Source organism: Macaca thibetana, chromosome 17 (genome assembly GCF_024542745.1).
Source record: "Macaca thibetana thibetana isolate TM-01 chromosome 17, ASM2454274v1, whole genome shotgun sequence".
Taxonomy (NCBI): domain Eukaryota; kingdom Metazoa; phylum Chordata; class Mammalia; order Primates; family Cercopithecidae; genus Macaca; species Macaca thibetana.
The window spans coordinates 86,596,269-86,611,864 of record NC_065594.1 but is presented as its reverse complement, the minus strand read 5'-3'; the positions used below and the strand labels follow the sequence as shown (position 1 = coordinate 86,611,864).

At 40.9% G+C, this 15,596-nt stretch overlaps 1 protein-coding gene across 1 annotated transcript in view; it reads left to right on the top strand.

Moving 5' to 3' along the window:
• The window catches only part of LOC126940541 (spermidine synthase-like), an 829,579-nt gene extending 815,225 nt beyond the window's left edge, over positions 1-14,354 (top strand). Inside the window, exon 2 of the mRNA XM_050766514.1 lies at positions 13,056-14,354. Coding sequence (XP_050622471.1) covers positions 13,057-14,052 — 996 coding nt within the window. The 5' untranslated portion in view covers position 13,056 and the 3' untranslated portion in view covers positions 14,053-14,354. The remainder of the gene's footprint in view (positions 1-13,055) is intronic.
• Positions 14,355-15,596: the final 1,242 nt, after the last annotated feature.

The following is a 15,596-nucleotide window of genomic DNA, read 5'->3' as shown; positions in this document are numbered from 1 at the left end:
CTGCAGACTTGACCTCCTGGGCTCAAGCCATCCTCCACCTCAGCCTTGAGTAGCTGGGACTACAGGTGCACGCCACCACACCCAGCTAATTTATTTTTTGTAGAGATGGGGGTTTCACTACGTTGCCCAGGCTGATCTTGAACTCCTGGACTCAAGCAATCATCCCACCTCAGTCTTTCAAAGTGCTGAAATTACAGGAGTGAGCCACATGTCCGACCTGAATTTTCTTTATGACCGAAATCTTTTTTAATCTGTTAGTGGTTTTACGGAGCTCCCACCCCCACCTCAAGAAATGCGTCAATCTGGGTAATACTTGCATTGATCGGTTGGATGGGTATGTTATGCCGTGGAATATCAGTACAAACAATCTCTAGAGTATCAGTGCTTAACAAATAGAAAGTGATTTTTTATGTACAAGACCACTGCCTCATGGAATTACACTGCATTCAATGGTATCCTTGCAGTAGCAGCTCAGAGATCGGGGCTTTTATATCTCACAATGGTACCGTCTGCAAACGCACGATCTAACGTTTGCTGCCCTGGAGGAAAAGAGCACAGAAGGGTTAGGCGCCAGCTCTCAGATGGCTTGGCTCAAAAGGGAATATATTTCACTTCCACTTGTGGCTCATTCCCTAGAAGTGGTCGCGTGGCTTCATGTAACTGCAGGAGGGTTGGGAAGTGTGGGGGAGCTCATGGATATTCTGAAAGCAGTAAATATCTCTGCCAAATACGAACCTACAATGACGTACCTTCCAATCACTTGCGTTCAAGTTATTTGGTGTAAGAGGGGCAAAATTGTAAGCAGCCCCCGCTTATGTGATTGCTACTGCCCTCGGGCTGCCTATCTGTGATGCAGCACTAGTTAAAAGCCTCCATCACGATTCTGCTAGTACTAACACTAACATCAGTTTATTATAGTCATAAACACTTCCCATCTTAAACTATAGAGAATTTAGAAAGACAAAAAAGGGTTTAAAATGCGTAATCAACTTCCATTCACTTCTGCATTGCGCCTAGGTTAGAATAATTCCAGAAATATTTCATTCAGGTGAACAAAACCAAAGGCCAAGTAATTATTAAAGTGAAATTGACATACTGTAGTCATACTGAATGGTATGTTGAAATGATGTAAGTTCAATTACTATATATCTTTTAAAATACAGGTTTGTGTAGTTATTCTTTAATAGTATATAACTGCTTTTTTAAAAGCTATACACATTGAGATCTGAAAAAAGCTCAAAATTATTATTAGAACTTTTTATTAAAAAATGTAAACATATATACAGAAAAGCACATAAAGTGTAAGTGGATATTTCAATTTTTTACATCAGATTATTTTGTTAAAATATGTATTTGATCAAAAACCAGGCCCACATATATATGGAAACATATGTGATAGATATGTCATTACAAAATTTAGTAAAAGTATAATGGGCTACTCAATAAATATGTTAAGATCATAGACCATACAAATACTAATGATAAAATTAGGTTTTTATCTGAACCATGTGCATGCACACACACACATTTTTATTTGAATTAAAAATGTTAATACAAAATAATTATAAAACATTTAAGAGAAAACATATGTTATCAGTGTTGAACAGCTTTTCTTATGTGAAGAAATATTAAGTACTGGAGATTGATAAGACTGACTCAATTAAAATTTAAAATAACTAATCTTAACAAACAACTCCATAAATAATGTAAAAAATAAACTGTAGACTAGAAGAAAATATTGTGAGTGTATATACCCCTTTTTACTATAAGAAATTAGAATATAGGCCGGGTGTGGTAGCTCGCACCTGTAATCCCAGGAGGCCGAGGCAGAAGGATCAATTGAGGTCAGAAGTTCGAGACCAGTCTGGCCAACATGGTGAAAACCTATCTCTACTAAAAATGCAAAAATTAGCCAGAATGGTAGCGCACTCTTGTAATCCCAGCTACTTGGAAGGCTGAGGCAGGAGAATTACTTGAACCCAGGGATTGGAGGTTGCAGTGAGGCCAGATTGCACCACTGCACTCCAGCCTGGGTGACAGAGTGAGATGCTGTCTCAAAAAAATAAATAAATAAAAAATAAATAAATAAATAGAAAAAATTAGAATTTAGAATATGTTACAAATTAATGGAAAAAGAAAAACAGCCCAATAGAAGAAAAGTGGTCAAAAATTGTGAATATTCTGCTATTCATGGAAAATAAAAAAGAAAACGAGAATAGCTAATAAACATATGAATATATTTCTGCAACATCAGTAGGAACCAGAGAGATGCAAATTAAACCAATGACGACATTCCATTTCAACTCATCAGACTGGAAAACCATCAATCATTCAGTGTTCCTGGCAATGAGGGAAAGAAATTTTCTATAATGCCATTGGTTATTTGATACAACCATATGGAAAGCAACTCTGTAATACCTAGTAAACCTGAAGATGAAGATTCTCTAAATTTAGAGGTTTACTTCTAGAGGTCTACTATAGAGTGTGAAGAGTATTTCTTTCTGAAGTAGACTTTCTCTACTCTACACAAGAAAGTCTCCCGTAAGTGAGCAAGGATGTGTGTTGCAGCAGTATTTGTTACAGTGAAATAATGTGAGAACTAAAAGAAAACTACTATGCCTCAGCAGGACAATGTATAGACAAGCTGGCTTATTTGGCTATTAGAATCTTACAAGACCATTGATTAAATAAACTATGTCAACATGTATCAAAATATGTTGACTACAAAAAGCAAGGTGCAAAAGGGAAAATGTAGTGTGATACAATTTAAGAAAAAATGTAAGCAGAACAATATATATTGCTTATGAATATAAACATACAAAAAGTACAAACTTATGTATAGCAATTATGTACAAAACTCAAGCCTCCAGGGAGAAAAAGGAGGGGAATGAATGGGAGCCCAGCTTTAGCTGTATTGCTATTTTTCTTTTAAAACATAAAGGACAACTTTGAAAGCAATATGAAAAAATGTAAACATCTGTTAGTCTGAATGGTGGGTACAGGATGTCTGTATATTGTTTTCAGGGCTTGCTGCATATTTGAAATCTTTCATATAAAAATGTTTAACATCAAAATTGTCATATTTATTTATTTTTCAGTTAAATGCCACTTTTTGATATCTTCAAATGGCTGATTTCATTACATGCATGATTTTAAAAGATTTTAATGAATATTGCACTGAAAAAGTGCAATATTTGTTTTATTTATGCATTCAGTGTGTCAAAATCTGGCTATGTTCATTGGAGTACGTTGCTGATGTGAAAGTCATCTATCTTGAGTGTCACAGCACATGAAAGATGGAGAACTTTTGGCGTAGAAAGAAAATTCTGATAGCAGAATCTAGGACAGAAAGAAAAAGATACTGGAAGCAGGGAGTTCAGTTGCAATAGACACTAGAGGCAAGGCAAAATTGAACATTTTTTCCAGTGCTATTTTAATAGCAGATTCAACAAGATTTGACCACTAAGTGAATATAGAGGAAAGTGCAAAAGCATCACTTAGAGATTTTATGTCTCAAAGAAGGTGACATTGAGACATAGGGAAACATGGTGCTTTTGAATGGAGAAGATAGCAAGCTCTAGTTTGGATGTGCTGGACTGGGTATGGCATCTCCCGTGTGAAGCTGAAGATGGGAGTCCACTAACAAAGAGGAGGTCCAGAATAGCAAGAGAACGTGACTCCCATCTGAGGCTCTTTCACTACACTTCCATCTCCTTCTACCCTTTTCTCTTTCCCCAGGTTGCTTCCCCTGCCATCTACTGAATTACCTAATATGCTTTTTGAATATTGTGTATTTCATAAATGTCCAAGAATCTTTATTTTTTAAGTGAATCTAACTATATTCCTTACTTTAAAATGCACTATGGGCAGTATTAAATTACATTTCTGTGGTTTGTTTAGCTTGCTTGGGGGTCTTGGTTTATCTTTTTTCTGGGATTTATTGCTCACCAAAACTTTCCTAAATGTTTGTAGACTTTTGGAACTTAAGAGTTAATATCTATCATGAGAATGTAGACAATGGTTCTGGAAATATAACAGCCACTGGAAAGAACAAGACATCCTTCTAAGGCCTGTTTTAGTATGCTGTCACAGGCAACTTCACAGCCATCACGACAGGCTAGACTTGAGCCAAAATGCGCCTCCCATAACATCTAACAATTAGTGAATCAGATATCTATATATTGACCCCTGGAGGTGATTGAAGCTAGCAAGACAATCTAACACAACGAGTGAATGAATGAAGTGGTCCTAATCATCTCTAATATTACAACAGCCCAGCTGGGAGGCCAGAGACGCTTAATTTTAGCTCTGATTCTATGAAATAGTCAAGGTGCTTTTACCTTTTTATTTGTTAGTTTATTTGCTTGTTTATCTGTAATTGAGATACACCCATAACTTATATACTATGGAATGATCCTGAAAGCAATACAATCACTAAGCAAGCAGAGTGAAACGGGTTCTGAATATAAATAGAAGCACAAGCACATTTACTATAAGGACACCATCAGCAAGGCGTTGCCTATCCCTGAGGCTGAGGAGAGTGGAGTATGCAGTTACAGGTCTGGTCTAGGATGGAAGTGTCAACATCCCAAAATGCACAACTCCCCCCGCCTCATGACATTCTGTTCTATGTCAGGAATGTCCAGAACATTCACATGAACCTCTTTCATGAAACATTGCCCACTCTAACATGATGGAAGTTTTCTATTTCTTTTATCCTCTAAGCCTAAAGCTGCCCCCACCCTGATATATGACTCTTTAAATTTGGAGGCCAGGCGTGGTGCCTCACGCTATTCAGGAGGCTGAAGCAGGAGAACAGCTTGAACCCAGGAGATGGAGGTTGCAGTGAGCCAAGATCCTGCCAGTGCACTCTAGCTGGGAGACAAAGCGCGACTCCGTCTCAAAGAAAGAACATGGAAACATTACTTTTGCACAGAATTATTTATTTATTCAGTAAATATGTATTGGCTTCAAGCAAAAATCTAGACACTAGCATAAAATCACAAAATAAAAAAAAAAAAAGTGTGCCCTTATAGGGTTTATATTGTTTTGAAGGATAGTATATTGAAATTATAAAAGTAAGATATTGAGCAAATCATTAAACTAAAGCAAGAAAAGTAAATTGATAGTCAAGAGGGTTTACAGTTTTAAAAGGAGCTTGTCAGAAAAGGGCTCACTTAGGAGATAAAACTGAGCCAAGACCTATGAGATGTAGGAGTCTTCCATGCAGCCAGCAGGAGCTGAGTGCCACAGGCAAGAGGCACAGCAAGTGCAGAGGCCCTGGAGTGGGGCTGCCTGGAAGTCAGAGGAACAGCACCAAGGCAGAGGGACCTGGAAACAGCCAACGAAGGAGAAGGAGCCTGAGCAGGACATTATTATCCTGAGTAAGTCCCACACTGTGAAGGCTTACTTTTCACTCTGAATGAAACGGGAAGACGCTGAAGCGCTTGATGAGAGTGATATGACTAGTGCTGCTGGGTTAGAAACACGATGCAGGGGCTAAGACAGAAGCAGAGACCCCCTGAAAAGTCTCTGAAATCGTGTCTGGAAGAGATGGCAGGAAATGAGCCCCTGAAGTTAGCCACGGAGCAGCAGTATTTTAAAAGTAGATTCTGGTTTTGCTGATGCATTGAATGCAGATTGTGCATGAAAGAGAAAAGTTAAAGAAGAATCCAAGGTTTTTGTGACCTGAGCAGCCTTGGAGGATAAACGTACCTTATGCTGTGATGTGGAAGAATGCAGGAGGCATTGGTTTGAAAGTCATTAAGAATTTATGTTTGAGGTCAGACACCCAGGTGAAGGTGTGACTGTGTTTATCAGTCTTTATCTGTTTCTGATGCACAGTGGATTATTTCCAAAGTGTGAGTTACTCAGTGTGGGATAAGGCCACATAGCTCTCCAGCAGGACGACCCAGGGCAGGCTTCAGGGCTCTGTCTGGGAAGAATGGCCTCCTCCTTCTTTCCTGCTCTTGTTTGGCCACTCTCCTGATCTCCAACGCATCTCTCCTGGACAGAAAGCGCATGTATGTGCACACACACACAGACACACACACATACACAGACACACACGCACAGAGACACACACTCACACACACACCTGAAAGAAACAGTCATTTCTCCTTTTGTTCAGCAGCAGCTATAGCATTTCTGGAGCATTTTAGTGTCTTAGGGGCTCTCTCCTGTGCTTTACATGGATTTCATCACACAATCTTAATGACAACCCTCTGAAGCAGACGCTATTATGGCTTTCTTTTACAGTCGTGTAGACTAAGCCTTAGGGCGTTATTACTAAGCTCAGTAACTTGCCATTATTTCATATACTGTACATGACGGAAAAGAGATTCAAATCTAGGCAGTCTGACTTCACAGACCCATGCTGTTAAATTTTTCCCTAAATGACCTCCCTCCATAAGTATAAGACATGTTTTCCTACACTTGGAATAATAAATGAATATCTTCTCATTGCATTTTTTTCATTGCTATGTAATATTTATTTCTACAGATATAATTTTCCAGAGTAATTCTCTATTATTGAAAATGTGTTTCTATATTTTCATAACTATGAAACATATACTACCATCCAATTTGCATTATTTATCCAATTATAATTCTAATTTGCCCTCTAACAAAACAGCCTATAAATACTATGTCAATTTACACAGCAATGTATTCAATTGTTGTTTCCTGAACTGTCAATACTGTACATTCTTCTATTTTATAATGCTTAAAGTGCTTTTTCACCACTGTTTATTTTGTATTTCTTTGATTATGAGTGAAGTTGTACTTATATGCTTTTTTTTTTTTGAGATGGGAGTCTCGTTCTGTCTCCCAGGCTGGAGTGCAGTGGCATGATCTCAGCTCACTGCAACCTCTGCCTCCTGGGTTTAATCGATTCTCTCGCCTCAGACTCCCGACTAGCGGGGATTACAGGCCCGTGCCACCACACTCAGCTAATTTAGTAGAGATGGAGTTTCACGATGTTGGCCAGGCTGGTCTTGAACTCCTGACCTCAAGTGATCATCCCAGCCTCTGGCTCACTAGTGCATCCTTAGATCTCCAGTACGACAAGCTCAGGAGGCACAGTCACGTCACTTCCTGCATATGTAAGTTGCATGACTGACAAAAATTGCATATATAAATATATATTCATGTATTTATTATATATAAATATTCATGTATTTGTGTATTATAAATATATATTTGTAAATATATAAAGACTTTATAAACATTTATATTTATAAAGTATTCTATTTATATTCTATTTATATTTATTTCATATAATAAATATATTTTTATTTTATAAAATATATAAACAAACATATCAGATGGCAGAGCTATATATTTACTTACATATAAATATATACTTAAAATCTACTTTCTGATCAGTTTTCAAGATTGCAATACATTATTATTAACTATAGTAACCATGCAGTACAATAGATTTCTGGAACATATTCCTCCTGCCTAACTAAACTTTTGTTTCCTTTGAGCAACATCTCCCCATCTTTTTTCCAAAGACAATGTAGTCCAACTTCATTTGTAAGAAAACTAACATTCTTCTAAATACAGGAGGTGGTTATCGCTGTACTAGCCAATTTATATTTTAGAAAAGAGAACACTTAGAGGATGGGTAGAGTTTCCCCAATAGCTCTGTGTAGGTCTGTGCTTCCTATCTGCAAGATTCCAAAGCTCACAAAGTGCATCTTCACAGAATAAGCGGAGAGCGCCCATTTACATGCCCATATTTTTGCACACATTCCTAATGCAGAAAGTGTTTACCATTACACCAATTAAGAGGAGAGTTTCCCGCCTTAATCCATTTAAAACTTCATTCTACATGAAATACTCTTTATATTGACAACCATGAAAAGTATTTTTCAAAACAGAATGTAATCATTTTATTTAGCATAATAATTTAAAGCTAAGACTAATTGAGCCTCGGAATAAGTAGACACTGAAAATGCATTTGGGTACTGAAGGCAGCTATCCTGGAACTCAAATACTGAAGTGGATCTGAAGCTTTTTACTCCAAACTTTGTCTATAAGAGAGATTTAAAAAGAGTTTTAGACTGAAGACTTCCTGCTTCCTTGAAATTCTTACCACATTTTTGGTGTTGGTCATGACCAGGGCAGTCCCTCTCTGACGCCTCCTTCTGTCCCTTCTCACTCTGAAGCCCTTTCCTTCTTTTTGAGAGACGATAGATTAGACCCCGTGCTTCCTCATTCTGAATGATATTATTTACTCTCCTCCATTTCTAACTCCTTCTAAAAAAGAAGTATAAAAGCTTTAACTTTCTCCCAAATGGAGATGAGAATAAAGGTTTTCTGCATAACGAGGAACCCTGTTATTTGTGCACACGCTTTTGTTTTCATTTTGTTTGGTATTTCTGCTTAAAAGGCTTCCTTTTTCACTCATGCGAGTGGGAGCTATTTGAAAGTTCGAAAGGGACTACTTAATACTCTCTTATCAAGTTAATCCTATCAGAACTGTGCATGTGTTCCTTTCTGACCTTTAAAAGAGTGCGTACTGGGCCTGGCAACATGGCTCACACCTGCAATCCCAGCACTTTGGGGGGCCAAGGCGGGCAGATCACCTGAGGTTGGGAGTTCAAGACCAGCTTGACCAACATGGAGAAACCCCGTCTGTACTAAAAATACAAAATTATCTGGGTGTGGTGGTGCAAGCCTGTAATCCCAGCTATTTGGGAGGCTGAGGCAGGAGAATTGCTTGAACCCAGGAAGCGGAGGTTGTGGTGAGCCGAGATCAAGCCATTACACTCCAGCCTGGGCAACAAGAGTGGGACTCTGTCTCAAAAAAAAAAAAAAAAGAAAAGAAAAAAAAAAAAAAAAAAAAAAGAGGGCTTACTGGGTGGGGCAACATGGCTCACACCTGTATTCTCAGCACTTTGGGAGGCTGAAGTGGATGAATCGCTTGAGGCCAAGATTTTGAGACCAGCCTGGGCACACATAGCAAGTCCTCTTCTCTACAAAAAATACAAAAATCTGCCAGGTGTGGTGGTACGCCTGTAGTCCTAGCTACTTGGTAAGTGGGAGGATCATTTGAGCCAAGGAGTTCAAGACTGCAGTGAGCCGTGATCACATCATTGCACTCCAGCAAGGGTGACAGAGTGAGACCTTGTCTCTGAAAATAATAATAGTAATAATTACTAATTGTCAGGTATTGCTGTGTGCAAGGTATGCAACGATATGTAAGGAATGGGCACCTACCTGAAAAGGGATTCCGAATCTAGTGGTGGAGAGATAGGCATGTACCTAATACACCTTGGTTAAAATATTTTAATAAAAATATGCAATATAGAATCAGAGAAAAATCTAATATTGCTTCCAGAGATCTGCAGCAGCAGATGGAACGTCTGAGCTGAGATGACTCGGGTAAGCAGGATGCTCGGAGGGAAAGGCATTCCAGATAAATGGAAGCGTGGCTGCAAAAGAGAGGAGTGAGCTCACAGGCCCTTCTGGAGGAGTTCCATGGCCTTTCTGTGGCTGAAATAGGATGAAATAGGGGATAGAGGAGACAGAGAATGGTCTCTAAATCAGATGGTGGAGAAACCCTGGAGTTTATCCACCTGACAAAAGAGAACCAATGAACAATGTTTAAACAAGCAAGTATTACGGTGGTTGGGTTGCAGTCAATAAGAGAAGGAGGCTATAGGGCAGCCACACTGCGTCCAAAATTCAGGGAAGTTTGCTACTCTTTCACCAGGCTGTGCACCTCTCAAAGTTGGCCTTGATTCTTAAAAATTCTATTGTCCCCTCATGGTATAATTTGTGTAGAACTGCTTTTTATAAAAAATAAAGCAAAATAAAACAGAAATGAGTACATATGCTATCCTATTTAAATATCCTTTGGAAATTAACAATTGGCATATACATGTCTCATGTCTCACAAATATCTCAAGATTTGATTTTAGTGAATCAGTGACACATTTCATTTTTTGTGATCAGCTCTAGGTTTTCACTTTTCTTTTTAAGGGCTGTTTTGACCTGACAGAGTCTCACTTCACCAAACCCTGTGATTAAGTGGGATGCATTTGTGGGTGCAACAGAGGAGTACATTAGCCAGGTTTCTCCGGAGAAACATAACTAACAGGATGCATGTGCGTGTGTGTGTGTGTGTGTGTAGAGAGAGAGAGAGAGAGAGAGAGAGAGAAGAAAAACAGAGATTTGAAGGAACTGGCTCAGGCAGTTATGGAGGCTGCCATGTCCAAAATCTGTACTCTGGGCCATCAGGAGACTAAGGGAATAGCCATGTTGCAATTCACATCCAAGGTTCATCAGCCTGGAAAGTTCCCTCTTGCATGGGGAAGGTCAGGATTTGTACTACTCAGGTATTCAACTGATTGGTTCAGGTCTGGCCACATTATGGAGGGCGATCTGCTTGATTCAAAGTCCACCGACTTAAATGTTAGTCTCACTCAAAAACACTCTCATAGAAACATCCAAAATAATGTTTGCCCAAATATCTGGGCACCCTGGCCCAATTGAGTTGTCACATAGAAATAACCACCCCAAGGAGCAAAGGTGAATGTGAAGCAGGGGAAGTTGTGGGACATGTCTATGTGTGGAAGTTCTGTCCTGTTCGTCACTGAGTGTGGGCCAGGCCTGGCAGTGCTGGGCACAAAGAAGGATGATCAACTGCCCAAAATAGGTTGTGTCTCAGGAAAGCATAACATTGCTTTAGGTTTTAAAATAGCTTGAAGATTGAGGTAAAAAGCAAACTTTGTCCCTACTTTTTTCTCTCTAGATCAGGGGTCACCAACCCCCAGGTCATGGACTGGTACCGGTCCATGGTCTGTTAGGAATCTGCTTGGCAGGAAGTGAGTGACCGGAAGCGAGCATGACTGCCTGAGGTTCCCTCTGTCAGATCAGCAGTGGCATTAGATTCTCATAAGAGCACAAACTCTACTGTGAACTGCACATGCAAGGGATCCAGGCTGCGTGCTCCTTATGCGAGTCTAAGTAATGCCTGATGATCTGAGGTGGAACAGTTTCATCGCCAAACCATCCCCACATCCCCCTCTCCATGAAAAAATTGTCTTCCACGAAACTGGTCTCTGGTGCCGAAAAGGTCAGGGACCTCGGCTCTACACGCCCTAGCAATGCACTATTACTCTGTGAACTTTCCACAGCTTCTAGAGAAATACTTTGGTTGTGGCTTTGCAAAACACAAATACTTCCTATGCTTCACCTGTGCAAAATAAAATGGGTGTTTTTTTTTTTCTTTTCCAACTCTTCATGTCTTTAGTATTTCTTTTTTTAAAAAATTTATTTATTATTATTATTATACTTTAAGTTCTAGGGTACATGTGCATAACGTGCAGGTTACATATGTATACTTGTGCCATGTTGGTGTGCTGCACCCATCAACTCGTCAGCACCCCTCAACTCGTCATTTACATCAGGTATAACTCCCAATGCAATCCCTCCCCACTCCCCCCTCCCCATGATAGGCCCCGGTGTGTGATGTTCCCCTTCCCGAGTCCAAGTGATCTCATTGTTCAGTTCCCACCTATGAGTGAGAACATGCAGTGTTTGGTTTTCTGTTCTTGTGATAGTTTGCTAAGAATGATGGTTTCCAGCTGCATCCATGTCCCTACAAAGGACACAAACTCATCGTTTTTTATGGCTGCCTAGTATTCCATGGTTAGACCTAATACCATAAAAACCCTAGAGGAAAACCTAGGTAGTACCATTCAGGACACAGGCATGGGCAAAGACTTCATGTCTAAAACACCAAAAGCAATGGCAGCAAAAGCCAAAATTGACAAATGGGATCTAATTAAACTAAAGAGCTTCTGCACAGCAAAAGAAACTACCATCAGAGTGAACAGGCAACCTACAGAATGGTTTTGTTATCTTTACGGATCATGAAAATGGCCATGTGATGATTGAGCTCCGATATCCACCCAGGCCTTGCTCCACACCTTGTCATACATTGACCCGGCCCATATGACTATAAAACCCTTTAAACTCTATTTCGAGAGTTTCTCTGAATACAAAAACTGGAGCATACATTTCTTTATTTTTATGCTCAACTTTCCACTTCATCCCCTCTCACTTACTTTCCACTTTACGTGATGCCTCCTCTTGTCAGAAGTCGCCCACTTTTAAGCTCTCCTCCCAGCCCTCCTCCACGGTGCGGGATTTCTCCTGTCTAAAATTCACCTTAAACTCTTCTCCTTTTTTCACATCAGGTCAAGTGACCCATAAGGACCCCAGTTCTTACAGAAGTCCAAGACTTCATTTTGTTATTTCTGCTCTCTAGTGGCTTCCTGGAATCAAGGGATGTTACTGAAAGAGGAACCAAGGCCCCTGTTTTCACAGAGCCAAGGGAGCAATTTTGAAAATTTTTCACAAGAAAATTGGGAAAGTAACCATTTATGTGGGAAAGTTTCTTCTCCCGAGATTGACACTTTATTGGGATGAGATGTAGCGCATGTGGGAGGTAAAGGAAACCCTTGGAAACAGGAAGTTCTTTGTGATAAAAAGGTACATGAGGGTACTTTCTGTAGCACTGGTCATGATGTACTTATCAGCTCGACTAGGATGATATTCAGCCTCCTCAAAGATCAACAGGCCAGCATCCTGAACTTGCTTTAAAAAAAAAAAAAAAAAAAAAACTCAGGAATGGATTTCAACGTTCCTTGATGCAAGATAGTCAATTAGCAGCAAAGATGAAAGTGAAATTAAAACTGTGTAAAGAGGTTTTCACAATGACCTAAGAAAAAAGAGCCTGGGAGAATATAGATAACTCTTCCACAGATGAAGAACGAGACAGATTCAATTACTTAAATAACATCTTTCCTAACTGATGAGAAAGGGCATTCTGCCAATTTCCACTTGAGACTTTAGAAGAAAAAATATCATTCTTATTCAATATAATCATTTTCAAGATTCCTTGAGGATGAGAAAAAGTTTTTGAATGATTAAAACAAAAAATAGACACCTTTTAAAAATATGAAAAAGGTGAGTTAATAGCTGAGTCCATGCTGATCTCTACCCTCATAGTTTCCTGAAACGCAGTGTTAAAAGAGAATGTGGGAGCTGGTCCCGTTGTGCTGCGGCTCCGCGCGGCCTGCAGTCCCGGGCCCGCGCCCCGCGCCGCCCGCCCGCCTGCCCGCCATGGAGCCCGGCCCCGATGGCCCCGCTGCATCCGGCCCCGCCGCCATCCGCGAGGGCTGGTTCCGCGAGACCTGCAGTCTGTGGCCCGGCCAGGCCCTGTCGCTGCAGGTGGAGCAGCTGCTCCACCACCGGCGCTCGCGCTACCAGGACATCCTAGTCTTCCGCAGTAAGACCTATGGCAACGTGCTGGTGTTGGACGGTGTCATCCAGTGCACGGAGAGGGACGAGTTCTCCTACCAGGAGATGATCGCCAACCTGCCTCTCTGCAGCCACCCCAACCCGCGAAAGGTGCTGATCATCGGGGGCGGAGATGGAGGTGTCCTGCGTGAGGTGGTGAAGCACCCCTCCGTGGAGTCTGTGGTCCAGTGTGAGATAGACGAGGATGTCATCCAAGTCTCCAAGAAGTTCCTGCCAGGCATGGCCATTGGCTACTCTAGCTCGAAGCTGACCCTACATGTGGGTGACGGTTTTGAGTTCATGAAACAGAATCAGGATGCCTTCGATGTGATCATCACTGACTCCTCAGACCCTATGGGCCCCGCCGAAAGTCTCTTCAAGGAGTCCTATTACCAGCTTATGAAGACGGCCCTCAAGGAAGATGGTGTCCTCTGCTGCCAGGGCGAGTGCCAGTGGCTGCACCTGGACCTCATCAAGGAGATGCGGCAGTTCTGCCAGTCCCTGTTCCCCGTGGTGGCCTACGCCTACTGCACCATCCCCACCTACCCCAGCGGCCAGATCGGCTTCATGCTGTGCAGCAAGAACCCGAGCACCAACTTCCAGGAGCCGGTGCAGCCGCTGACGCAGCACCAGGTGGCACAGATGCAGCTGAAGTACTACAACTCCGACGTGCACCGCGCCGCCTTCGTGCTGCCCGAGTTTGCCCGCAAGGCCCTGAATGACGTGAGCTGAGCCCAGGTGCCACCGCGGATGCCACCCAGGACCTCGGACCTTGGAGCCTGCAGGGTGCCTCGGCCCCTCTAGCCCTGGGCCAGACCTCCTCCCGGCTCTCGCCCACCAACCAAGTGTTACAAGCCCCAGAATGCTGCCCGGCCTGCCCTGCTAGGCGGACTGTCTGTGTGTCTGTCTCTCTGGCGTTCCACCTCCAAGCCTATACCAGCTGTGTACAGCGCCATCTCTCTGCCTTCTGTTGCCCCTCACTCACCAAACACGTGTATTTATAGCAAAAAAAAAAAAAAAAAAAAAAAAAAAAAGAGAATGTGAATGAATTTATCTATTGCAAAAAAATGCCAAGACATTGTCATCAAAACCCTGGAATTTTAATTAAAAGAAAGGATTAGGGGACTTTAAGCTACGTACATTTTCCTATCTTTCACCTCTTCTCATTCTTTAGCTAGAATTCTTTAAGTGGAATTATATGTAAATTACTGATATTAAGAATATTTTTGCTAAATTCACAAAAATTAGATAGAATTATCAAAATTCTTGACACATGACCCCGTGGTAATTATGGAACTAATATTACATGTTCCTCAGGTAAAGAAGTTAAAGAGATGAATGAACATGAATGATAACGCATCTTTTGCTAGCTTGGTGCCCTTCCCTCCTCCTGCGCTGTGCATATGCAGAGGACAGAGATGGGGCTGTGTTTGGAAGAATGCCATGGGTATTTCTCCATCACTTGGTTCACGCAGCCAAGGCTAGTCATAGTTCCCTTCGCATTTATTCTGTGGCTACTTTCGTGGCTGACATGAAGAGCTACATCATCTTTATCTTCATTTATTTTTAAATTGTCCAACTGAAGGAAATGAATTTCTATCTATTGCATCAAAAGTTACATCCAGCCCTGCTGGCAAAAGGTAATAAGACATGTGGAAGAGATAATTTCTGCAAACTTCAATAGATCCTTACCCACTAATGATTAGAGCAACACAACGTATTCATTTTCTCTTCCTCTCTGTCTCTCTCCCCTACCCCACCTTCCTCATGTTTCCGAGTGAATAGATGACCCAGTCTTTGACCTGAAGCAAGAAAAGAAATTACTACACAGCTAATAAATAGCAATTGGGAGCAATTTTCCTTCATAAGAGGAAAAGTTCTCTTAAACTCAGAGCAAAGGGGAAAATATAACCTAGCGTTGCAATTCCCTGACTTCCTCTGATGGTCTCTTTTTGGCATATATCCACATACTACAAATTCTCTTTCTAAATGCATAGCTCAGTTCCCATTTTCTCATTTTATGTGGCTAATATCCTTACAGTATTTCAAGGACCCTTCACTACCTCAATCACTTCCAGGAAGAAAAGAAAATTATGATAAAAGGAGAGTATTCTTTAAGGAAACTAATCAGACAGTGAAGATATTTAAAAGTAAATCTGAGGACTTAGAAAGTACTGAAGAAGAAATCTTTAAAAATAGGTATTGCATCTGCAATATTTTAAGGTGCTAAAATCAAGTTAAGGGAATGCATTAATCAGAAGAGTGCATGAAACACA